The 26,332-nt window shown below is 39.8% G+C and overlaps 1 protein-coding gene across 4 annotated transcripts in view; it reads left to right on the top strand.

Moving 5' to 3' along the window:
• fmn1 (formin 1) overlaps positions 1 to 26,332 on the top strand; it is a 373,616-nt gene that overhangs the window by 143,093 nt on the left and 204,191 nt on the right. For all 4 annotated transcript variants that reach the window (XM_072569057.1, XM_072569058.1, XM_072569056.1 and 1 more), the window contains one exon: positions 23,576 to 24,417. In XM_072569057.1, the coding sequence (XP_072425158.1) occupies positions 23,576 to 24,417 (842 nt within the window). The remainder of the gene's footprint in view (positions 1 to 23,575; positions 24,418 to 26,332) is intronic.

The following is a 26,332-nucleotide window of genomic DNA, read 5'->3' as shown; positions in this document are numbered from 1 at the left end:
ATTTTCTGAGAATGGTCACACAAATGTTTCTCATAAATATTGTCTCACCACAGCCAAATATAATTTAAAAATAGCTTTTGTAAATTTATATCCCTGGTTATGCATCCCAAAATGTTGTTTGCATTTTTTAACTGCCTTGGACCAAACTCAGATGGTTTTACAACCTGTCCACTAAAAGACCAATATTTCTGTCCAGTTTTAATGCCTGAAGCCACTTACAATTTTGAGTGTCATCTATGCCATCCTTTCCCCTGACACATTTCAAAAGCCCATATTTTTCTTGGTCAAGACTCTGTGGTATCATTGATGGCAAAAATGTCAGCAATCACCCATCATTATTCCTCTGGTTTGCAGAAATTTCTGGAGTCTGCACGTGCCAAATAAATCCAGATGCTACAGTTAGAGATTCGACCTTTCAAGGGTCTGCTGTTCGGGTTTCCCAGAATGCAATCAATTAGAACTGATGATCCTTTCCAATGTTTCACTCATAGTTGCATTATAATATTTTATTAACCTATCTTTCTAATCAACTTGTTCAGAGGGACTATTACACACCTCCGGAGCAGTTGAGACTTGAAACCAGGTTGCTTGGTCTAGGGGTAGGGGCGCTACCACAGCGCCACAAGAAGGCATTTATGTGTCAGTGGGCTGAGCTATGCCAGTGCTTCTAAGCTAAGCCTTTCAGTCAATTGCCTGAAATTCTACAGCCACATGGTGTAGACGTAGTTGTTATCTTTTGGGAGATAACAATGCATCTCCCCTAATACTAATGTAGTTAACTAGTCTTACGCTAACGTAACCTGCTTTCCTGTCTATATATAATAAACTATTGTTGAAGTATGTGCCTGTTGTGCGTACATGCTCTTGAGTTGATGTCTTACAAGTGACTAAGCCGTCACCACTTAATACAACAAAGCCCAGTTGGCAAGTAGTACAAGAATGGTTGGTGACAGCAAATCTCTCCCAGGACAATCCTGGCAGAACTGTCCTTTTTTTTATGGTTTGAAACACCAATCCCTCTCTTCTCCAAAATGTGTAAAAAATATGTTTCTGTGGCCGTGAGTTTTACATAATCCCATAATGCCAATTTAATTACTGAGTCCCGGTTCTTTAAAATAATTACTTTTTCCTGACTTTTCTCCTTCTGCCTTACCCTTTCACTAGATTTCTTTTAAACTTATTCATTCTTAGCGTAAATAAGTACTTCAGATTTCAGATCCCTCCATGTTCCGTAGCCCTGGTCTAAATTTCTTTCCTGGCTTTATTTGCTGTGTCTTGCAACTACACCTCTTGGAGTCTCTTATTGATGGTGACGTTGCTTGTTGTGAGATTTAAGAATTCTGTTTTCCACACTGTTGCCTTCCCTTTCTGGTCTTTGCACCATTTGTCATAAAGTTATTCCCTTTTCCCTTGGAGATCACAATTGTTACCTGCTGGAGTCCTTTTTGCACAGCTTCCTTCCCCAAGGCCACTGTATTTCCTAAGTGTGGCTGACCTTTCTCTTTTCACACACTTGCCCCAACTCTTTCTAACAGCCTGTGAATGATGGTTTGTCTCTGGAGTACTGAATTTGTCTTTTTGCTTACTCCATGGCTGCAGCTATCTCCCTCTGTTGACAATGGTGTTTCAGCTAATGACTGTGCTTTCCTAAAGTGATAATGGTCTTAAAATTGTAACTTTGCTTGACTTTTTTTTCTATCTTCTGGTTCTTCTGTATTTCTTCCCCTCATGGTGGGAATTAGACCTATAGCCATGTCGTCTTTTCCCAGATGACCATTGCTGGCACCTTGGGTATTTATCACCTTCACCAGTACTGGGAAACAGTTGGTTTAGATAGTTCACTGCCATTGATCTTTTTTTGTTTTTGCTTTACCTTGGGCTTGTCTAGTGATTAGTGATAGAGGATACACCACTGTAGAGTATCTGCAGAAAATGCAATGTTCTTAGCTAACGAAATGATTTATTGCATGTAACAATAAGTGCACCTAAAGTTGGTCAGGCATAATCATTAGAACCTTAGTGATCTGGAACAGATTTATCTACTCTGCCTGAAAGCTAGAGTCGAACTCCTTGTCTTTATCCACCACCCATTGTAACATCAGTAGAATGTGTGTATCCCATGTAACAGAACCTTCAGAACCACTATATTATACAGTAGATGTTCAACCCTATTTTGTGAAAAATTGTTTTAAAGCAATCACCTTGCTGCTGATTATTATTTGACCATATTGGTTCTTTTTCTCCATCTAAAGGTACCTTATCTTGCTAATGTTGTGGTAATAGAAAACTGTCTGATTTCAGCTTCATGGGTTTCCCTTGAGGATTCATTTGATATCCTAAAGATAGGCATTATTTTACACCCTGGATGCTGATCAGGATGATCCTGTGTTGAGATCATCAATAGTTGGGTATTTAATTTGCTAAGGCCTGGCACCACCTCCCCCCCCCCCCACCTGAACAGGAAATAGCAAGAGTCCTGATTTTTTTTTTGCAGGAGATTTAACTTAATCTGTTGAAGTAGTGTCCAGCTGAATATTTTGATGCATGATAAGATTGAAAATGGCAGAAATTTTAGCAATAGGAGGAAAAATCACATAAATTACTGAGTGCCAGTTTTTTTTAAAAATGTCAGAATATTTTATCTTAAGAGTACTTTTCTATGCATTGATTGCTTAACTCTGAGAGCTATGTAAGAATTTAGGCAGCAGACATAATGTTGTGCAGACCTCTGTAATTGTAAATGTGTTGTTTTGTTCCTCAGTGTAAATGTTAAATTATTTTAGTCTATCTTCAAATAGAAGTTTCTCCTTCTGCACAGTCCTCCATCTAGTGGTTTAGATGAGAACAGGCTCATCTCCACGGCAAGACAAAAAACAAATTACTCAGGATAACTTACTCTGTTAATTTGTTTGACACTTACTATAGCTAATAATGATACTGATCATTTTATTCTGATCACTTCATTTAGTATCAACTTTCAGACATGTGTTCTTCTAAGGAAATCATTGTTTAGTCACTGGTAATAGATGAACTGAACTAATAAATGAGGTAATGAATGATCAAATTAGTTACAATGTTATGGGGTATAGCTTTTTTTTCCCAAGTCATCCAGCTCTAGGCACACAAACAGTGGGAGTCAGTCTTTATTTGACGAGTATGTAGTATTACACTTGCAGCCACTTGAATTGAATTAGTTTATTCAATGAAGATGATAAAGCAAATTTTCTGCCCTCACCTTTCCCACTGCCCGTATCCTTTGTTCTTGCAATAAAAGAAAACAAATAACACTAGCTGTGTCTTCCATTTTTTAAAAAGAACTATTGGTATTCCTTAACTATGCCCAATTCCAGATGCTTTACTTTTGATGAGTTGTGAAGTCCTTAGGGAGAGAATATAAAAAATATACATGAGTATGGTCCGAGCAATGAAGAACGTCAGTCATGTAGGAAGCTTGCAAACACTGGGACTTTTTCCTTGTGAAAGAAGCTTCATAGTGGTATTAAAAGTTATGTGGGATCTGTACAGAGTCGATAGAGAAAACTATTTCCATTGGTGGCAGGATTGAGAACAAGAGGGCACAGATTTAAGGTAATTGGCAAAAGAAAAAGTCTTTCACTCACCAACGTTTAAATGTGGAATGAACTTCCTGAAAGCATGATGGAGGCAGGTTCAATTAAGGTATTTAAGGGAGAATTTGATTATTATCTGAAATAGAAGAGTATGCAGGGTAACGGGGAGAAATTATGGAGTGCAATGAGGTAATTTGTTGCTATGGAGATCCATGCTAAAAACAAAGGGCCAAAAAGCCCCTTCCAGTGTTGTAACAACTCTGCATTTCTATAATGCTGCTCAAGTTAAATACTATTACAAAACATGTTTATTTTTAGTTACTTATTTTGTTTTACAGTCATCCTTCAAAAGTGAGCAACAGAGTAAAATTCAGCTTAATTTAGCAGAGATACAAGACTGGTTGTCAGGAAACATCCCAATATGATGTACCCTGTTACAGTACTTTTTTTTCCTGTATTGCAAACACAATGGAGTCAACTATTCCTTGGTTCATTGTTATAAATTATAATTTGGTAGTTGGAACTTGAGTGTTTCAAAAAAAGAACATATTTTGTTGAAATGTTTCACCTTGCACTCATCAGAACAATTCACAGGAAATAACAAAGTAAAGAAAAACAACTTTTAGTCGGTATGGAGCAGAGAATTGATTGGTTGGCAAGTAAAGTCTGATCAGTAGAGGCAATGCCTTGTGTTATACACCGGATAATATGACTGACCATTAACTGCCAAGCTGTCTGTTTAAATTTTAAGACAGACAGTTTGACTCTGACTGCTCAAGGCATTCCCCTGGAAAATTAACCAAAGAACGATGATTACCTGTGTTATTAAATTGAAAAAAGTACACTGTGTAATATATGTAGCTTCTAGTATATACAGGTGTGCTATCCTATGAGTTCAATAGATAATTCTTTGCATGTTCAAGATTATTTAGCGAACATTGTTGAATCTCAGATTGTTGGACACTGTTGTGAGTTTTTCAAGTGTTCACTGGTTGGATCATTAGTGCCTTGCACTGTTTGGTATAATCTACTTTGTCATGTATGACTTAGATGCCTAGTTTCACACCAGTACTGTCATTTTTATACCACACTACTAATTTGTGTGATAGGCAGAATATCTTTTTTGCTTTATGACAGCATCCTATTAGTGGCAGGTACCACTTGAAATATTTACTGAAATAACGATGCCATGAGATTCATAGTTGGAAAAGCAAGCATTTTTGCTGTATAATAGTCAAACACTGTTTACTATTTTAGATTACCAGCTATAGTCTAAAACCCAGAGTCTTTGAGATAGCTTATTGTTCCAGGATAATCCAGAGTAACACTGGGTATATGTGCACAGAACCCTTTGCCTACTTCAACTCAATAAAATAGGTGAAAATGACATAGTGGTTCATTCATCAGAGCAATGTCTTGACCAATCAGGGAAAACTGTCTGCTGTAAATTTTTAAAAATAGGTTGACAGTTGACTGCCAATCATCATGAACTGGTACATTCTCCATGGCATCATCTCTAACAATCAAACTTTACCTCCCAAACAATAATCACTGTCCTCATACAGTATGAATGTTGTTTTCTCTCTAGTTACTTCTTGCATATTTTCCTGGTGAGTGCAAAGGTGAAAAGCTTGGATGAAATGTGCCTTTTGATTTACCAGTACACCAATTCATGTATAATTTTATTGTCAATAATGTTGCCTGAGAAAAGTACAAATGATATCTTTTACAATGACATCTGAAAATCTAAAGTCAAAACCAGGATGCCCAAACTATGTAGATTCATGTATGAGATATTGAACAAGAGAATATCCATCCTTCATAATGGTCTCCACCAGCATCTGATAATATGGCAGTAGAATCTACTATACATCAAGCAGATTTTAATAAGATCCCACATCAAGAAATGGATTGAGGTACCCCCAAAGTAAATCAGGATTGAAATGCTCTAATAAAAAGAACAAGGAGTTTTTAAAAACAGGTTTGTTATCTGCCAATAGTTCTTTATTCAATTTTCTGCTACATGTCAAAACAGAATTTGATTTGATGGTTGACTTGTAGAAAACAATTTCTCTGATCTTTGACTTCCACTTTCACAATGAGGATAAACTGTCAAACAAAATACAGTCTGCAGTGTGTCCTGGCATTCATGAATGGCCTCCCATATTTTCCAGATCCTCAATTAAAAATCTGACTTTGTCTGATCAACCAGAAGCACTCAGCTTCTTTGTTGAACCTTGATTTATACCTCTATCTTAGTAGTGACATTTTTTAAACTAATATCAAGTACTGTTTTAGTTATATTAAAGGCAAATTTAAATGGTCTCAAGGAGGACGTTGCTACCTCTCACCCATATCTATCATTCAGTCAGAAGGTCCAACATTTAATTGGCTTTAGACCAAGTGTGTCATACCTTGTGCTGCCGAAAATCCAACAAGCACAGTTCTGTGCTGCTCAATTATGAAATTTTATTAAATCCATATTGAAATCAGTTCTACTAACCTGCTATCTCTTTGCCAGTTTGGCGCAGAAAGTTGGGGTTGGCTTATGGCCCATGTTTTAACATTGGCCAAACAATCAAAATACTTGGTGCAAAGTCCAAAGAAAACAGTGGAATGAAGAAGTTTATCTTGATGCTTAAAGATGTTGTAATTATCTTGGGGTGCATGCCTAAAATAGGCTTCAAGCTGCATGTTTCTTAGCACACCATTTGCCTTTGTTTTGAGAACTGCCAGTCACTATAGTTGAAGTATTGATATTAAAGATCATAATTGCTGAAAAATTATTAGAAAACAAACATTGTCTGCCACATGTATTTTCAAACTGTAGAAGGATCAAGTATTTATGGCAAATAAAATTGTTCCTAGAAAAGCCAGTCATCAATGTAGCATCAGATCTAGAAGCATAATAAGGAACAAGTGTAGACTGCTTTGACCCTTTGAGCTGGTTCCACCATTCAATAAGATCATGGCTGATCTGATTATAATCTCAACTCTACATTTCTGCATATCCCTGATAATCTCACTTAAAAATATTTAAGGATTTTCATTCCATTGCCTTCTGAGGAAGACAGTTTCAAAGACTCACAATAATCTGATGTAACTTTATTTTTCTTCATTTCTGTCTTATTTTTAAACCAAGATTCCTAGTTATAGAGTCTTTCACTAAAGGAATCGTTCTTTCAAAATCTATCCTGTCAAGTTCCCTCAAGATCTTGTATGTTTCGATTAAGTCACCTCTGACCCTTGTAAATTCCAGAAGACACAGTCCTAGTCTATCTAGCCTGTCTCATCAGGCAACTCATGCACTAGGACATCCTCTCTGCATCTAAGTGTTCTGCAACCTTTCACCATTTAGATAATATGCATCTTTTTGTTTTTTTTATCCCACGATGGAAAATTTCATTAATATATACTTGTGAGGAACAAAAAGATGGCTATTTAGAAAAAAAATGACACCGCTACCTGAAAGATTAAAATAGAATCCCTAGAGATGGGGATGAACAATAATAAGGTGCCTATCACACATTGGGTGTTGTCTACAGACCACTGAATATGGAATGGCGGTAGGCAAAATTAGCATGCAGGTATTCCAAGTATTTGGAGAAGGTTGAAGATATGTTGTTGTCTCCTACAAGGAGTCTGGAATAGAAGAATAAGGAAGTCTTGTCACAAATGTACAAGGCTGTGGTCAGACCACTGTCTGAAGTATTGTGTACAATTTTGGTTTCCATGTTGGAAAAAGAATATGTCTGCATTAAAGGTGGTACAGCAATGATTCACTAGATAGGTTCCTTGGATCAGAGTTACTTTATCTTGTGTTTAAAACCAGCACTGCTACCTGCATATTGTTATCCCAGTCTGACATACAGTATCTAGAGACATGAACTGCCCCTGAGGTTGCTTGCTCCATATCACTAAGAAAAGCTTTTCAACAACTTAAGTATAATAGCACTTAATTTATATCTGTAGTAGATTCGCAAATCCTCTAGTATAGGCCTCTTTTTTTAACATGGTGTCTTCTGTCTTCCTGATATCAGTATACACGAACTTCATTGTACATCTCCCCTCCTCCTGAAGTTTCTTTCTGTTTAGAGTCATAGAGATGTACAGCATGGAAACAGACCATTCGGTCCAACTCGTCCATGCCGACTAGATATCCCAACCCAATCTAGTCCCACTTGCCAGCACCCGGCCCATATCCCTCCAAACCCTTCCTATTCATATACCCATCCAGATGCCTCTTAAATGTTACAATTGTACCAGCCTCCACCACATCCTCTGGCAGCCCATTCCATACACGTACCAGCCTCTGCATGAAACAGTTGCCCCTTAGGTCTCTTTTATATCTTTCCCCTCTCACCCTAAACCTATGCTCTCTAGTTCAGTCTACATTATTCTTGCTTCTACTTACTTTCATAGTCTTTGTAATTATTAATATCAGTATAATTTTCAATGTTATTACCATTATGTCCATCGCCCCCTCCCCACCCCAAGCTCAAATTTCATATATTGAGCAGATTTGAAGACAACTGGATGTCTGGTCTGGTCTGCCTTGAGTTCAATACTAGGGTGCTGATGTTGGACTATGTTTGGAATAGGAGAAAGTGAGGCATGCAGATGCTGGAGTTTAGAGTCAGAAAGTGGTGTGCTGAAAAAGGACAGCAGGTTAGGCAGCATCCTAGAAGCAGGAGAATTGATGTTTTGAGCATGAGCCCATCATCAGTAATAAGGGGCTTACGCCAGCCACATTGATTCCCCTGCCCCTCGGATGCGGCCTGACCTGAATGTGGTGCTTTTCCAGCACCACACTCTTGACTATGGTTGAAATAGTTGTAGCAATCTGTACACTACCTAATTCATTATAGCCATGACTGTCCCACATCCTATGATGATAATACTCTGCCTTGGTTCTCAATTTCATGAGTTTTATGGAAGGCTTTTTCCCATGAGGCCGAGTGAGCTTTCTTGCACAGTTGACCTAAACACACTTCATTAATAACCTCCTCTGTCTGTATGGCACCCTTTACATCCCACACTAGCCCAATTCTACCCTTCTGTGCACCCAGAAAAACCTTGCTATTGCTGGGGTATCCCTGATACACCAGTGTCCTTAGTGCCTGCGCTATCTTTAAAACACTGCTGTGTACTTGGAGAGTATTTGTGGACCAGAGCTGCCCAATTTGACATTCGTCTAGGTTGTAGCAGATAAGGGGAAGTTGGTATCCCACTTCGCAGACAGGCATCTGGAGGTGGTGCACACAGAGATGTATCCTTCCCTTTGGACTGACAGAGGAGATCATCTCACTAAATCCTGCTGGCCTGGTCGGAGGTTATCTCACGGGGAGTCTAAGATGTCTGCAGGAATATCCAGCATAGGGAGGTCAATGACGTTCTCCATTTAGTCAAGTTAAGTACCGCCATTTTCTCCCCACTACTTCCCCCTCACTCATTCTTTGATACTGCACACCCCACCCAAAAAGGCTCATGCTCTACCAAGCTCACTATTTCATGCAGCACTTACCATTCGCTCACACCTATCAAATCTGCTGACCCTCCTAATACCATATGTATTGCCTTCTCATATGCTTCAGAAACTTCACCCATTCCCCCCACCACCACCAGCTGCAGCACTAACAATTGTACCACATCTTTCATTTCCTTCAATTCCTCCCTTTCTCACATTTCAGAAGAAAGCATCTTGTTCTGTGGAGATGCCTGGATAGTTTCTTGTTTTCTTAAAGGTCAATGAAAAGACACATTGGAACATTTTTCTAAGCAAGTCATTTCTTGGAATCCACGTGAGGTCAGCTAATTATTGGTTTGTACGTCACCTGACTGGCTTTTTATGGTAGTTTTATTTGCAGGCAACTGGAGTTTTTTTTGGGGGGGGTCTTCCCTTGGGGGAGGCTTGCTAAAGCACACTTGTTGTGAAGCCAGTATGAAACGTGATTATCTTGTTGAACAGCAACTGGATGGTGTCTTGATATTGTGTTTTCTGAGTTACTATGTCTGCCAATACTACTAGACACCAACTATTGTGTCTTGTGAGCTGTCTACAGATTCCAAAACAAATATTTGAACATTCCTTACATTTTCCTTTTTTTCTACCCAAAATAAGAGTCTGCAGAGAAAAATCATTTTGTGTGTGTGTGTGTGTGTTCTATATGCGTAATCTGGGTTATTTAGAGGGGTACACTTTGTGGAATGAGTTTTGATTTATTGCTCTGACTGAGATGGAAGGAAAATTGTGTCCTTCTCTCATCTTACATCTCCAAAGGGTTCCAACATAAAGGTAATGATTTGACTTGAAAACCCCCTGACAAATGACTCAGCAGAAGTCTTTAAAATTCTGAAAAGAAATTAATGGCGTGGTAAAGAGAGAACAATTTCATTTGCTGTGGAAGCGTACAACCAGAGACTGTCAGTACAAGACAGTCACAAGGAGAATATCCAGAAGAAACTTCTTGAATGGTAATGAGAATGTGGAAGTCATTGCCACGGGGATTGGTTGAGGTTGAATGCATTTAAGGGGAGACTAGGGAAACAACATAAGGGAGATGCAAGTTTAGAATCAGAGAATCAAATCCCTACATTTGCAAGCAGCTCATTTGGCCCATTTGAGTCCACACCAACTCTCTGAAAACCATCTCACCCAGAATCACCCCTCTACCCTATCCCTGTAACCATGCATTTCCCACGACTAATCCACCTAACCTACACATCCCTGGACACAATGGACAATTTACCATGTCCAATCCACCTAACCTACACATCCATGGGCACTATGGGACAATTAGGTAAGGGCTTTTGCCTGAAACGTCAATTACGAAGCTCCTTAGATGCTGCCTGAACTGCTGTGCTCTTCCAGTACCACTAATCCAGACTATGGGACAATTTCCCATGGCCAATCCTGCACATCCCTGGACATGGGAGGAAGCCAGAGCATCCTGAGGAAACCCACGCAGACACTGGGAGAATGTACAAGCTCCACACAGACTGTCAGCCGAGGGTGGAATCGAATCTAGGCCCCTGGTGCTGTGAGGCAGCAGTGCTAACCACTGAGCCACCGTGCTATCCTTAAGAGTTACAACGATAGTTTTACATGTGTAAAGATTGGAGGAGAGATCAGTGGAGCACAGCTTTCAGTATGGACTGGTTGGAGAATATGGCCTGTGTCTACATAATATATCTTATGTGATATGTCCACACTTGCCTGGCTCAAGGAAAACCTTCCAACTTTTCTGAGTTACACTGAGCTCATCTCTACCAGAATTCTCCAATGCTAGCTCAGTCAATGGGAGGGCACATAATTTGTTTCAGGATGTAAAGACCAACATGGTGCATGCTGTGCTCTCCCACCCCCGCACCCACCCCACCCCACTCCACCCCCAATTGCAACTTTGTCTTCACCAGCCCCTTGTGTAAGGCAAATGGATCCCCATCTTTGCCATTTTAGTCCTCCCTTTGAAAGTTCAGGCTTCTTCTGTGCCAGTTACTGCCAAAAGGATAGTATCCCTCAATCTCTTTGTGTGTCTCCTCCAGAGACGTGCAAAACTCCAAAGGAATTAGTGGCACAGAATTTTCCAGTGCAAGGAGTGTGAACCCTGAGGATTGACAAATGCTGATCTTTGGCAATAAATTTCCCATATTTTTGCAAACATGTCTGTTTGATCCTGTTGGTGTCTTGCTTGAGTGACAACAGCACACTGCCATTATTTCCAAGATTTTCAGTTGTGTGTTTAAAAGTAGTAAAACAAAACAGAGTGATTCTACATAATACAATATGGCTCCCAATCACATGGCCAGTGTTGTTTCGTGGCCAGGACAGGACAGGTTACAGGAAATCACTATACATGTGCAAACGAATACAGTGTATTTTGTGCGCAGTGACATCAACATTGGCGTGTGTATTGCAGGTCTGAGAGGTTAGGTGGGAAGTTCTGCGCTCACCGACAACAAGCCAAAGGATGGCAGTGGGAAGTGGGCAATGGTAGGACTAGGGACTGCCTGCCCTCCCCAGGCAATGACACCTCACCACCTACCCTGGGATGTGGGAGGGTGCCATCTAAAGCTGGGAGGCCATTCTCAGGGATAAGGAATATCGCTGTGAATGTTACCACTCCCCCACCTCCAGCATTTCCCTCTGACCCCTGGCATTCACCCTCATTGCAAGTAGTCGCATTATTTGCTTTCATCTCACCAATCCTTTCTTCTGCTTGTTAATTCTGTTCCTGAATCCTCTCAATTTTTGTTTACATAAGATCTTCCAGTGCATTCACTGTTACAATACATCTCTTCAGATATTCTCAAGAGCAATCTCTGTTTCATCAATTAAGGTTTCCTAAAGCAAAGAAATGAAAATATATAATCTATATTTTTATAGTTTGCATTTGAGATAAAGTTAAATAAATTGAATTATTAATGCATTTGACAACCTACCTGACTTGAATAGTTATGTAGATTGTGTGCAATCTACATAGTGTTAATTAGCAATTACAAGTTAACACATTTAACACAGATATAACTCAATTAAACCTGCACTGCATTTTCGTAGTTACATTGCTAAGACTGGTTAATATTTATGACATACTTAAGCTATGAGAAAGTAAAAGACAGTTCAGTTATAAAGCATGCAAATAAATTGTTACCAAAGTAAGATTAATATGGCTGTAGGTGTTAGTTGTAAATCACCTGATTATTTATGTTAAAATTGTTTTCAGATTTGAAGTAAAATAACTACATTTTGGAGCTAATGGTGTCCAGATGTAAAATATTTCACCTAATGCAAGAACATTACCATTAAACTGCATCTCTGCTTGATATTGCACAGATGCCATTCATAATACTACATGCCATTTAGCAAATGTAAATTTCCATATTAGCGGTTATAAATGTTTGCTTTAACTTAAATTAGAATGAAATGGCATGAATATGTTTGACGTAAGTTTTCTTATTTTGAAATTGGAAAACCTCTTACTATTGTGTAACACAGAGGAAGTCTGACTTTTCCAATACATGTCGGCCAATTTTGACACGTCAGTATTAGTAAGTACTTTGAGGTTTAATAATCAGAATAAGTGAAAGAGTTTAATATCATCAAATGTCAAATTCCATTCATTCTTCTGCATGTACTTATGGCCCAATATGTCAAATGCTCAAGAACCACAAGAAAATTCCCTTTCTATCTATATTTATACCCCCAACTTAGCTAATATGGAGATCTTGAGAGTGGAAGAATGTGAAAAAAACTCGATCCCTTCTTTCCAACAATGAAATGTTTGAATTTTCTAATAAATGCCTTTCATTGAAGTCTTTTTGTTAAACTAACCAGTTCTTGAAAAATATATTTATGATACTTCTGTCATGAATGTGCTTTTTTGTCAGAATAATTGGAAAATAATCAACATCGTCAGCATCAAAACATTAATTGTTACCAGTAGTTTATGATACATATGAGACAATTTTGATTTCTTCAACATTATGTGAGAAAATAATGAGGCACCATGTAGAATAGTATTAGTCATGCAATAACAACAATTTTGGAGACCAGATAGAAGTCAGCTAGTGGATCTGCCTCTTAATTTCAACTCTTTCCAAAACAAAAGATCTTCTGTAATTTACAGAACTCATACCTTTCATAATGTGCTTTTCTGTAAAGTTTTTCTCACTGTTCTTTCACCTTGACTTTGTTATTATTACTAATTAAGCCCCTTTAATTAAAACTCTGCAACACCTCCCTTGCAAACAACATTGAAACATATTTCCTATTTGGCTATTAATCCTTTTAACTCACAATTTAATACTGTTTCAAGTTGTTTTGACCTGATAATCTCTCTTGGATAATGTATATTAGTTGATACACTATACAACAATGTTAATTTATTTGATTTCAGAAACAAGGTTTGTCAATGTATTGAGAGTGCATTCAAATAAGAAAGATGAATTATAGGGATTGATTGGTCCATAAGTTTCTTCTATGGTAAATTTTGGCTGTTGCTTTGACTATAGGACTGTGTACTGGCTGTAAGAGTTCAGAACTACCAGAGGTGCCAAATGCTGCTTGCTTATTTGGAGAGATCTACCTAGGTCAGTGCAGGGGCCACAGACCAGAGGAACATGATGCAATGCGGCTGGAAGGTTAATGATTTTCTACATTCCTCAAGTAGCAGAGAGAGGGAATAAGTGATGGATATATTAATGAAGATTTAATTGACTTTGAAGTCCATTGCCCTTCACGGGTTCTGCACATAAATTAAACAGCTGGAAAGTATGGTTTACTGGTGGTGGTTAATAGATGGAAAAATACCATAGGCGATTTGGTGAGAGGAAAAAGCATTCAGTTGTGTATAAAAGCACTTCTGGTTAAAAAATAAGAGAAAAAATGGGTTTGAAGAGGTCACTTGTGGTGCAGTGCAATGTGCTAACACTGAGTTAAGAGGCCCAGGTTCAAGTCCCACCTGCTCCAGAGATGTGTAATAACATGTCTGACCAGTTTGATATGACATTGGGTTTTAATTGGTTGCATAAATATGGGAAGCTAGTAATGAGTAGCGTGTGGGTTTTATGGAGTGTGGTGAACTGAAATGAAGCTCTGAACTGAATGTGTGGACTTGAATTCTGTTTAAATGCAGATGTCTTTAACATATGACTTCCCTGTTTGCTTGCTCTGGTTGTGCAGAAGATTGCATTACAGGATTATGCAGCACACTGCGTGTGGACTATATTGCACAGCCCCTTCAGATAGATCCAAGCATTAAAACCTCATCTTCAATCATCCTATTGTCTATTCTATGGTGACCTTGGTGAACAGTGAGCTACATTGTATCTGCATTCTGCCTTAGTCAGGGATTTCGTAGAGGAATAACTAGCCAAAGTTGGAGAAAATATCCCGTATTTCCCAACAATCACCTTTGAATTAGCCCATTGAATGAAGCAAACACTGGTGTTATCAAGTATATAGGCATCATGATAGCTTCCATGGTACCTCGCACACCCTCTCAGATGCATTCACAGTGATCATAGATGAGTTGGACATTGATTGAATAGTTAGTTTTTTTGTTCATGAGTTTAACCACATTATAATATAATGCGCTCAATGCATATGTATGTTTCACAGTGCTTTGCACCAGGGGGAAGCTAGCTAGGTTTGTAAACACTATTGCTCACTCTGCAGCACTGACCTCATCACAGTATGATCTTGAATTTGTAAAATCTTTGATACATTTGTGTGTTGAGGATTCAGAGATTCCACACAAGTCCCAAGTGCATAATTGGAGTGAGTTAGTTGTTTATAAATGAAATGCTGTCATCTTGATGAGTGCTGTCATCTTGATGACTACTGGGATGAGATGACCTCCCATTCCTTCAGAACACAAATACTACTTCAGCAGATGACACAGCTCTGTTATGATGTCTGAGGACATCCTAAATCTGAGCCTGCGCTGATCTTCGGTCATTATTGGCTGTGATACAGTAGGGCATGGAAGTCTTTCTGAAGGGAGGAACTTGAAATGCCTCCACAATGACCTGTGATTTATTAAACTATTGTTCTGCTTCACAAAGCTTTTTGGGATTAATTTGTCATGATCAAAGACATTGCTAGTGACTAAAGTTTGTTTATTATTGCTCAGTGCATGATCTACTGATGCAGAATAATTTTATAGCAGGTGTGTGTCATCATTGAATCTCTGGATGCCTTATTATGTCATCGCTTCTTGAAGGACCTCACATCACCCACAGGTGTACCCTGTTCCCACAGACAAAACAAAATTAACTTGCTTTGCCCACTGACGGTCTGCAGGCTGCTGTTTCTCATCCTTATTGTGCAGTTGAAGTTTGAAGATGGTGAGCTAATCAAGTGTCAGTCCTGACACACACAGTTCCAGGCTTTGCCTCAAAGTCAAGTTTCATAATTCTGCCCCAAACAATCTTCTTGTCTCCTTTTGTGTTTCCGTCACTGTCAATCTTATCAGCTTTGATTGAAGTTCACTACATTCTCGTCCAACTCTTTATCTAATTGTAAATGTTCCCCTATTTTTGACCTCAGTGCCTTTCCTACAAAATAGCTATGCCCAAGATCATAATCCTCTGCATCCCCATTGTTGAAGCCAGGGTGGTGATACCTTGTAAACTATCCACCCACTCACTCACCGCAATGCCTCATACCCTCTCATGCTTTATTCACCCTTCTCCCTGGACTTGTCTCCCCTTTCAGAGACATTTTCTCCACTGCATCCAAGTGTAATGGTTCCAAACTCCCCACTATTTTCCCAATTCTGGTCCAGCTCCAATATTCTCCTTGACGTCTGTAACCCAAATACCTAGGATGGCGAGGGGATCCCCCACCAGACTGACCAGTGAAGATAACTTCATTTTAAGATGGCCCCCAGACTCATGTCTGTACAATTCTCTGAATGCGTTATTCCTGATCCCTTAATGGTTAGACTTGACCTGCAGGACTGACTCTGCTCCAAAACCTGGAGTGTAAGGATGCAGACCACTCCCCACCCACCACCACCACCAACCATATCCTCCCTGATTGCACCAAGTGCCTGACTAACTGTGGCGAACTTGGACTGACATCAGACAATGCCCTTGGCTGACTGTGGGGGCACTCCCAAACTGACCATAGTTTCCATCACTCAGTTAGTCAAAGCATATTCACACTGTGAGCATCTAAGTAAGTGGAAAGTAAGTGAATGCTAAAAAAGCAAACTCAGAGCCCTGAGGTATATTCTGTATGTGTTTCTCTGTGCTCAGAGTGAACTGGCAGGAGCACTACAATATAACGTATCAGAGAGCTTTAAGTGCAGTGTGGTTAAGACCTGCAATGCCTTCAGAGATTGGCCAAGATTGGCCACGGTGATGTGGTGAGGCTGGTGTTTTGCTGATACCAATTTTTGTGGATGGTTGCTGCCCGTGAATGGGGAATGATGACCAACAGGGAGACCTGGAGAACATGTTCACAAGCTGCAGCTGCCAGGCAGCGGCATTGGAAATTGTCACCATCTAATGTCTCACCTATACCTGGGAGAATCACATACTGCATAGAAATGAGGCAAGATTAATTAATAATAAGACATGAATGCACCCAAATGAGGTCCACAGCATTTACTTTTGAGATTCTCAACTAGCCACTGAAACCATAAAGGGAAAATCAGACTTTTTGTTCTTTACATCAAAAATCTCATCCTCTTGTTCTTGCCACATTAACCCCCATTTCTTGCCAATGCACATGCTGCTCAAAGACTAGGAAGATTCTCCCCTTTGTACAGCATGGAGTGAAGTTGTTCAGACTGAGGGGGCATCCATCCTGGTCACTGCTGTGTTCCCTGATCTCAGTTCAGTGATAATATAAGCACTATAACCGATTACTATGAGCTCTACTGTACATGTTTTGTCACCAGCTTCTGATTAAATTGGCTCAGCTCTTGTTGACTTGTATGATAATCATGTGTCCCAATAATCATGAAGTCTCTCACTCAATGAGTAGCTGCTTACATGAAGTATTGGAATCATACCAGAGAATGAATCACTGAGGCCAGGAGTTCAAAGAAAAAGAATTAAAATTTTTGATGAAGAATCAATGCAGATCTGACTAAGACATAATCCAAATTAACCTATACCTAGTGATAAAAATGCAGATGCAATGAAAATGAATCAATAATGGGTCGCATACAAATATATCCGCATTTCCTTCTTTGGTACTGACTTGTAAGAATCAATTCTTAACAGCAAGACCTATGAATCAATTTGTTTGGTGAATATGAAAATTGTAATAAATAAGTAGCAGTCCCATCATACATAAATGGCATTAAAACCAAGATTCCTTTTGCTTGCATGCTATGCAAGGGTGGCACGGTGGCTCAGTAGTTAGCACAACTACCTCATAGTGCCAGCAACCCACATTTGAGTCCAGCTTTGTTTGACTGTCTGTGTGGAGTTTGCACATTTTCCCCATGTCTGCATGTGTTTCTCTGTGTTCAGAATGACCTGCCAGGAGCATTCCAATATAATGTACCAGAGACCCCCCCTGTGCCATGTGGTTAAGACCTGAAGTGCCTTCAGAGATTGGCCATGGTGATGTGATGATGCTGGTGTTTTGCTGATACCAACATTTATGGATGTTTGATGCCTGGAGCCTGAGATATTGGGGAATGGTTTCCTCCCAAGACCAAAGGTGTATGGATTAGGTGGATTGGCCATGCTAAATTGCCCAGAATGTCCAGGGATGTGCGGGCTATGTGGATTAGACATGGGAAGTGCAGGGTTTATAGGGGTTAGGGTAGGGGTGTGGGTCTGGATGAGATGCTCTTTTGAGGGATAGTATAGACTGAATGGCCTTCTCCCACACTGGGGGGTTCTGTGATGCAATGAACAGATTTTATTTGAGCTGCAGTGTTTATAATGCATTCTTCATAAAGTTATCTCAATGATGAGATTCCTATCCCTTTTCAAGTTTCAGAATTAATTGGTATACAGTTTGCCATCTCTAAATGTGATGTAACACCTGTAAAAACAGGTTAACTTATGATTTCTTATTTATTATAGCGATGGTACTGTACTTTGTTTTTGTGGTATAGTTACTAATGTTTATATTAATACTTTGGACTGAATGACACCAATTTGTCCAAAATTCTGGCATCGTCTTCAATTTTTGTTCACCAGGTTATCAGGAGAGAGGAACGAAATAGAACTGTGCATGGGAGGGGTGGATGCGATGGAAATTCACTAAAATAAACACATGCAAAATACTGTTTAACTGTAGTAATCATAGTATATTTTCCACATGCTTACTGAAGTTGTTAGAAAAAACACCAGCAATGCAGCTCATGCCTTATGTTTTACAACATCATGACTTGGAATATCACTTTAGAAACTTTGCAAAGCAGTTGTGGGAGCCTTGGCTTTCAGCAGTGGCCATGCTGTATTAGCACAGGCTAAAATTTTACAAAGTTTGTAAAAGTCAGCAATAGAAAATTGATGTATGTATTTGTACAGGGAGAAAAGCTATTTTATAAATAGTGAATGCTGAATAAGACTATGCTAAAAAAATGTTTTTATAGTTTTAGTGTAAGTGACTATGGCCCTTGTCCTATCCTTTTTCCTTTTTTATTTCCAAAGGCATTGATTCCTCATTGGAATATTTCTACTGGGCAATGGTCACCCAAGCAGTTGTTCATTTCCAGCATGAAAGCAGTCTGTTTTGGCCCCACCGCTCCATGCTGTTGTTATGTTCACACATAACATACTGTTTTCTTCAGCTCACCCTTCCATTCCTATCTCCATGTTCAAATATCCCACTTCCCAGTTGTTGCAAACACGCCATGGGCTAATGTATTCTGTGTTCTCATCACTGAGTTGCAGAATATATTTTGCCGTCATTAAATCACTGGACTTTTCTTCCAATCATCTGCCATCCTGGAGAATGAGCGAGGCAGCAGGCAATACCACTGTTACCTCAGATCTGACACAAAACGTTAACTTGTTTTTTCTCTCCACTGATGTTGCTAGACCTGCTGAGTGTCTCCAGCACTTTCTGTTTTTATTACCCCTCTTACCCCTCTCGAGGTGACATCTCAGATGCTTCCCTTGGGTTTCCTCCCAGGGGGTAGCCAGCTGTGCCTCTCTTTTCGTCTCTCTTTGCTTTGCTATATTTTGTTTACAGATGTACATAGCTTGATGACAGTGAAATGATGTGGTCTTCTACCTTCTTCCAGTGCCCAGTTCTTTGGCAGGAAATGTTGGATTCCAGTGCTCCCAACGATCTGAGGAATGAGGTCGTGCTTTTAAAGTATTCCCAGCTCTCACACGAATGCCATATCACCTATACCATGCTTGCATTATGTTCAGCACTTACTGCCAATTATCACCATGCATTAGCAAACTTTGTCCTTATCAGCCCTTTTTTAAAGACCGTCAGATGGGTTTCCATTCCCATACAAGGTATAGCTATGGATAGTTTGCCCAGGGTACTCTGGAGCTGCACTGCTGAAGTGACTCGTATTTAAATTAGCTGGCCTCAAAGGGTGAGTATCAGGTGACTGTTCCCCTCACCCTCCCACCGCCTCTAGCCTGCTTGAAATTGGGGAAATCCAAAAAACGAGGAATGGATGACTTGCTCACCACCTTCCTCTCCATCCCTGAGCTGAGTCCTGTTGTACGAGCACGAGGTAAGATATTAACAAGCCTGCCCACCATTAGGGCCTGTTGAGACCCAAAACTGGGCAGTTACTGATCAGTGAAGACGCTGTTCCCATCCTCTGCCACAATGGTAACTGCAGCTGGGGAAGTTGGAATGGACAGGACCAGCCCAATAGTTCACTATCTTGGGTGAAAGGTTGAAGGGTTGGTAGAGGATACCTCCAGGTCCGTCTGATGACTGAACCCTAGATGTTGCTCCCACTTTGTGTCCACAAGCGTTCTCAGACTGCTTTTCCTCCAGTCCAGTTGGCTGATAGCTCCCTAGGGTGGAACCTCCTATCTCAGTTCAGTACTGCCACTGTCAGTGTGTTATTTCTAGGAGGCAGGGGACAGTTGGCCATTTTTGAAGTAGGTTGACTCACAGCTAACTTCAAACGAGGGAGGGGAACAACAAGCCACACTGACATTCAGGTCCTGCTCTGGCACAATGCCAGTTTATAATGGCCCAGTGGTTTGTCAATGCCGGCGTTTTCTTGGTGGATGTTTCCTTTTAAAGTTTTATCCTCCTGAAATCAAAACTGGCTGCCATACGAAATGGATATCTTTCACATACTTGGTAAATCCTTTAGGGTTTGTCACCGTATTCCTTAAATAAGCAAACAGTATTGCAATTTGCAAATAAATTCTCTGAAGTTGTTCCATAATTTATTGCTGTACCAATTTATTAGATCAATGGAAGGAAGCCAAATATATTTAATTATTATCCTTCCCTGATTATTTTTATTTGCTATCCGTTCTGTTCATTCAGTGGGCCAAGTTGTACTGAGCAGGTGAACTGTAAGTTTTGCGACCAGTTTCTAGAGAATAGGCAGATTACAGAAGGATAGTTAAATATATCCCCTTTCTGTGAGTAATCTGCAGTAAAGTTTTGTGCTATTCCAGTATCTGGACTCCTGTAACAAATAAATTTGATGACTTCTAATGGACCTTTACTGCAGATCTGCCTCTGACCACCGAGTGGCGCAGTATGTTAATGCATCATTCTGCTCAAGTGCTCCGCTGTCTCTCTTGTTCCACATCTTTTTCAAATTAAACTCACCAATAGTCCAAATCACTCCTAAATTATTATTCAAATGGTCAAAAAACTTGTAAAAATATAATTTTAATATAACTGTTTACTTCCTTTGAAACTGAAACCCCATAAAAGCCATCTAGTGATGCAATCTCTGTAATGGGGATTACAGAAGAAGCTTATGTGTGAATTGGATTCAGTTTTGAAAGAAAATACATTTTGTTTCTAAATCAGTAGGAACAGTCCTAAGCCACATAATGTACAATGTTGAATGTTCATGAAACAAATTCTGTCTGAGCGAATGCCTGTGACAGTAGAACAATGTGTCAATTTACTGCACTCCTGGTGACAAATCCAGAACCACCTATAGAATCCCTTAAAATTTTCAAGAAACCGCCATGCGATCAATTGTTTCTACTGCAAAACAAAGTGTTCTACCTTGAACTGGGCCTGAGAAGATTTAAGTAATAGTAAAAAGATGACTATTGTCAAGAGTAAATGCCAAGTTGATATCTAAAGTAAAAACAAATATTGTTTTACCTTTTTCATTCAGTTTGTATAGAAATCGATGGAAAAAAATAAGCACTTCAGTTTCTGATTGCACTTCTCATAAAAATTTTCCAAACCTCTTGTCTTGTAATCAGTTCTCCTGCTAAATTTTTGAATTATAGAATCTTTACAGTGTGGAAGTCAGCTGTTTGGCCCATTGAGTCCACACCAACTCTCCAAAGAGCATCTCACCCAGACCCACACCGCTACCCTACCCTATAGCTAATCCACCCAGCTTGCACATCCTTGGACAGTAGGGGCAGTTTAGCAGGACCAACTCACCTAAACTGCACATCTTTGGACTGCGGAAGAAAACTGGAACACTCGAAGGAAACCCATGCAGTCATGGCGAGAATGTGCAGTCTCCACACAGCTTGAGGATGGAATAGAACCCGGGTCCCTAGCACTATGAGGCATCTATGATGTCTGTTCCATATTTATTCTATGATTCCAAACTTCTCCAATGCAACAGCAAAACTCCAACTCACCACTAACAATGATACCAACAATTTAATGTATATTGTTAGTAGGTCTGGAACACTTCCTTCCTAGCTTCACTGATTATCCATTCCTGTATTACTGTTCTGATGTCAGCAAAATGATTTTTTTGCTTACTTGAGCTCAACTACTACATCACACCCAAGTATGAATGAGTCATGTGCTGAATTACCTCAAAAGATTCTCCTTTTTCTTGGCCTCATCAATAAATGCATGGACCAGTTCTTTCAGAATAATGGAATGTTGCATTACCCTCTGATGCCAAATAACACGAGCCCTACTGAGGTTTGTGGAGTTAATGAGAGAGCATCTTATTAATACCATTACCTGATAGTTCAAGCTCCAATTGGTCAAGCACCCATTTTCCCTGATAAAGGAACTCAGTTGCATGGGTGAAACAAATCCTGAATACTCGAGAATGTAGGCTGATTTCTTTCGATCCCATTATTAGGGCTAATATAGGTCCTAGTGAAGGATTGTGCACTCCTGTTCACTTAGCGTACCAACAAGAGTAAAATGTTAGATCTTAATTGAAGAGCAGAGTTGGGATTCTTTGCTTGGGATGTCAGTACTTGGCCTGGACCCTTGCTCATCAGTAAATTTATAAAGGCCAGACAGAAATTCTGCTGCTTTTGGAATGGAGAAGAACATTCCAATTAAAATTAAGACACAGCAAAAGGGTAGATGCTATTTTTCTGGAAATTCTGCTTGAGGTCCAATGAAGCATCTATAAAACCCAAAAATAATTTTAAAGTTCTAGTTTTGAATTCTTAGGGAGTCAGAAAAACAATAACAGTGTTTAAATGTTGAGACACAGTCTACCTAATTAAATCTGTTATTTAGCTACTGTCCAAGGGAAAAGTACTTCAAATGCAATTGGAAGTCAAAGAGACAACTTACAACATGGGACCAATGTATGTGTTGAAATGTTTAGACCAAAGTTGTATTGCACTACAATCATTTAGCATTGGGTAACATCAAAGGTGGAGGAAGAAGAAAAGTAGAACAATGCCATCTACCTCCAGATCTTGACTCCAAAAAACATTAACCGCTATGTTTCTCCTCTCTTCCCTCCCCAGCAAGAAGCTCACTTGCCTGGCCTTTAATCATCCTACTTTATTGTAAAAATAGTGGGAGTGGTCATGAAAACAATGGATTGCCCTACCATTTGTGTTGAAGTGACAGCTACCATGGCTGCAAATAGATAGTGGGACATGGGAGAGCACTGGAATGGAAGTATTGATGGACAACTCGGTAGAGCATCAAGGAGGTGCTAGTTCCTTCACTCCTTTTTCGCCTCTTTACCCGATCTTAAAGCAGCACCTGTGGAGGATAAACCTTTGGTCAGATATTGAACCAAAATTATGTCTGCACCATTTCTGTTTCCAAGAATACTGCCACCTCCTAAGTCTGGTGCGACATTGACTGATCTGCTGCAGCATTTCTACAGATCCTATAGGAGCGTCTGTAGCAAATTTCACTGGGGCACCAATGTCACCAGGAGATTATCCTGCTTTTTAAAAGAACTCTGTCCATGGAAGCTAGTTCAGGGACATTGCAGCCAGCAGAACATGCACAATGACCCCGTGAAGCAATTTTGGAGGCTAGTCTAGTTATCAAAATAAACGAATGTGAAAATACTTACAACGTTTCTAAGTAAAACACAAAAACCATCATTATATGCTTAGATAAGCATATTTAATTAATGTTGATTATTAATGCATATACTGTTTCTCAACAGAACGAATTTGAATTGAAGCTTTTCCATATACGTGGGGAACATGCCGAAGAAATAGCTAAACGTGAAGAAACTATTGTGCAGCTACAAAATAAATTGGAAAATAAAATAAAAGAGGGCAAGTCTGAAACAAGGGACATTGCTGTTTCCACTGCAGATGAACTTGTGTTGAAAACATTTCGCAACGTTTGCATTCAAACTGACCGAGAAACGTTCATACAGTTGAATCAAGATGATGGCAAGATAGCAAAAAGCAATCTGAGCAGCCCAGGAAAGTTGAAGCTTGCATCCTTGAACTTGAATGGTCAGTCAGCTTGCTCTCTCCATGCTACAAAGGAGGAAGCTTTACCATCTTCACAAACCTCAACGTCACAAGAAACTCAGCCTGTACCACTTTCTCTGTTAACACCATCACTTTCAGGTTCTCAAAGTTCTCCTACTGCACTCCGGAGTGGTCCACCAGCTCCACCACCACCACCCCCACCTCCGCCTCCACCTCTTCCAGGCTCTGGACCTCCTCCGCCTCCACCTCTTCCAGGCTCTGGACCTCCTCCGCCTCCACCTCTTCCAGGCTCTGGACCTCCTCCGCCTCCACCTCTTCCAGGCTCTGGACCTCCACTTCCGCCTCCTCTCCCAGGCTCTGGACCTCCTCCGCCTCCACCTCTTCCAGGCTCTGGACCTCCACTTCCGCCTCCTCTCCCAGGCTCTGGACCCCCACCGCCACCACCATTTGGAGTTTCTAATCTCAGATTGTCAGCGGACAGACCTGCACGGAAGCCTATCATAGAACCACGCCGCCCAATGAAGCCTTTATATTGGAATAGGATTCAGATAAAAGATTCCAGGTACCATAAGTAAATGCTAATGTTGTCAGCATGCACATTTCTGTTTATAGTTTGGGTGCTGTTCCATTCCTAAAACAAATTAGAGCTCTACATTAACAATAACATCACACAAATTGGCTAAATTCATTCAATACCTTGTTATTATGAAAAGGGAAAGGATAAACTAATCACCTTCACCATCTTGGTGATATCTGGCAGTGCAGATAATCCTCCAGTTGTAGAAACTGACCCATGAATTACATGGAATGAAATTGAATAAGTTCTGTATTTGATAAGTGCTCTGCTTTGCCACATTACTGTTTCCTTATCTCCCCTCCTCCCACCTTATCCCACATCCAACCCTCCAACTCAGCACCATTCTATTAACCTACCCTACCTGTCCATCTCCCTTCCCACCTATCTGCTCCACCCTCTTCGCCAACCTATCACCATTACCCCCTCACCTGCATCCACCAATTGTCTTCCTAGCTACATGCAACCCCCCCACCCCCACACCATTTATCCCTCAAAGCCCCCTTGGGCACAACCACAAACTCCTGATGAAGGGCTTATGCCTGACCTGCTGTGCTTTACCAGCTCCACACTTTTTAACTCTGATCACCAACATCTACAGTCCTCATTTTCTCCTCAACAGTACTGACCATGACAACAGAAATTTGCTCTTTAATCATCATGTTAGTGGAAGTTGAAGAAGATAACAATCTTTACAAACATTTTATTCTGTAATTTTAAATTAATGATTACAACAGCAAAAACATCAAACAACATTTGTTTATTGGCTTTGTTCTTATTCTTTGAATATTAACACTGGTTGTTTTTCACTACAATATACAAGTTCACATTTTGTCAAAAGACAACTTTATTAACTTCAGGCTAACTCTAATGCTTAAGGCAGTAACTATGATTAGATGTTTGAGTGATTCTGGATAAAAATACATGGGTTAATTTTACTCTTAGCTCAATTCTGATGCAAAAGTCTTTAACTGTCCCCTGCTACTTTTCATCTTCCATATTAATATAATAATATAAGCAACATTTTGAGGCATTTTAAGCAGTAAGTGCTAGGGAATCTTAGAAGCTATTTGGATTCCCCTAACCTGGCTGCCACTTATGCCTTCTGGAAGTAATCACAATTCCCTCCTTGCAGTGGCGACAGTAGTATTTTGAAATTGGGCTGATTTGGCCTTTTGCCATTTTAAGTTAAGACTGTGCCTTATTCCTGTCAGTCTCCCATCTCTGAAGGCCAATATGTACTTTACAGTCTAAATCAATGTCAAGTTATCAAGTCTCTCTGCCTTGTTTCAGTACCCTAAGTCCTGTAAATTTTGATTTATCTTTTCAATCCATGGCCTGTTTATAATAATTTAAGTTGTTTCTGATGGTAAGCTTTAATTATACTGGCTTAATCTCAGTCTTTTCTTGGATTCTGTTTTCAAAACTGCTCAACTTTTGCCTCAGTGGGGGCATTTTTAATCTGGCCTCTAATATGAGAATCACTGCCGTGTTTAATTGTCAGAGTATCGAACATACTTCTCAGTTGTATCAGTATTATAGAAGGGTGGGAAAGCTAATTTAAAGAAGAATTATTGAAAATCTGCATTCCCTCCTAACTCATTTTAATTTAAAACAAAAGCCAAAAAAACTGTGGATGCTGGAAATCAAAAACAAATCAGAAATTGCTGGAAAAACTCAGCAGGTCTGGCAGCATCGGTGGATAGAATGCAGAGTTAATGTTTGGGTCCAGTGACCCTTTTCAGAGGATCGCGGCACCTGAAACATTAATTCTGTTTTCTCTTCACAGATGCTGCTAGACCTGCTGAGTTTTTCCAGTAATCTCTGATTGGTTTCCCATTTTAAATTTTAAGTTAAATTTTGTAACATAACAGAATCATGATTTGTGTGCAGATGATTTTCT

This window comes from Chiloscyllium punctatum, chromosome 4, assembly GCF_047496795.1.
Source record: "Chiloscyllium punctatum isolate Juve2018m chromosome 4, sChiPun1.3, whole genome shotgun sequence".
Classification (NCBI taxonomy): Eukaryota; Metazoa; Chordata; class Chondrichthyes; order Orectolobiformes; family Hemiscylliidae; genus Chiloscyllium; species Chiloscyllium punctatum.
This window is presented reverse-complemented; position numbering and strand designations above follow the sequence as displayed.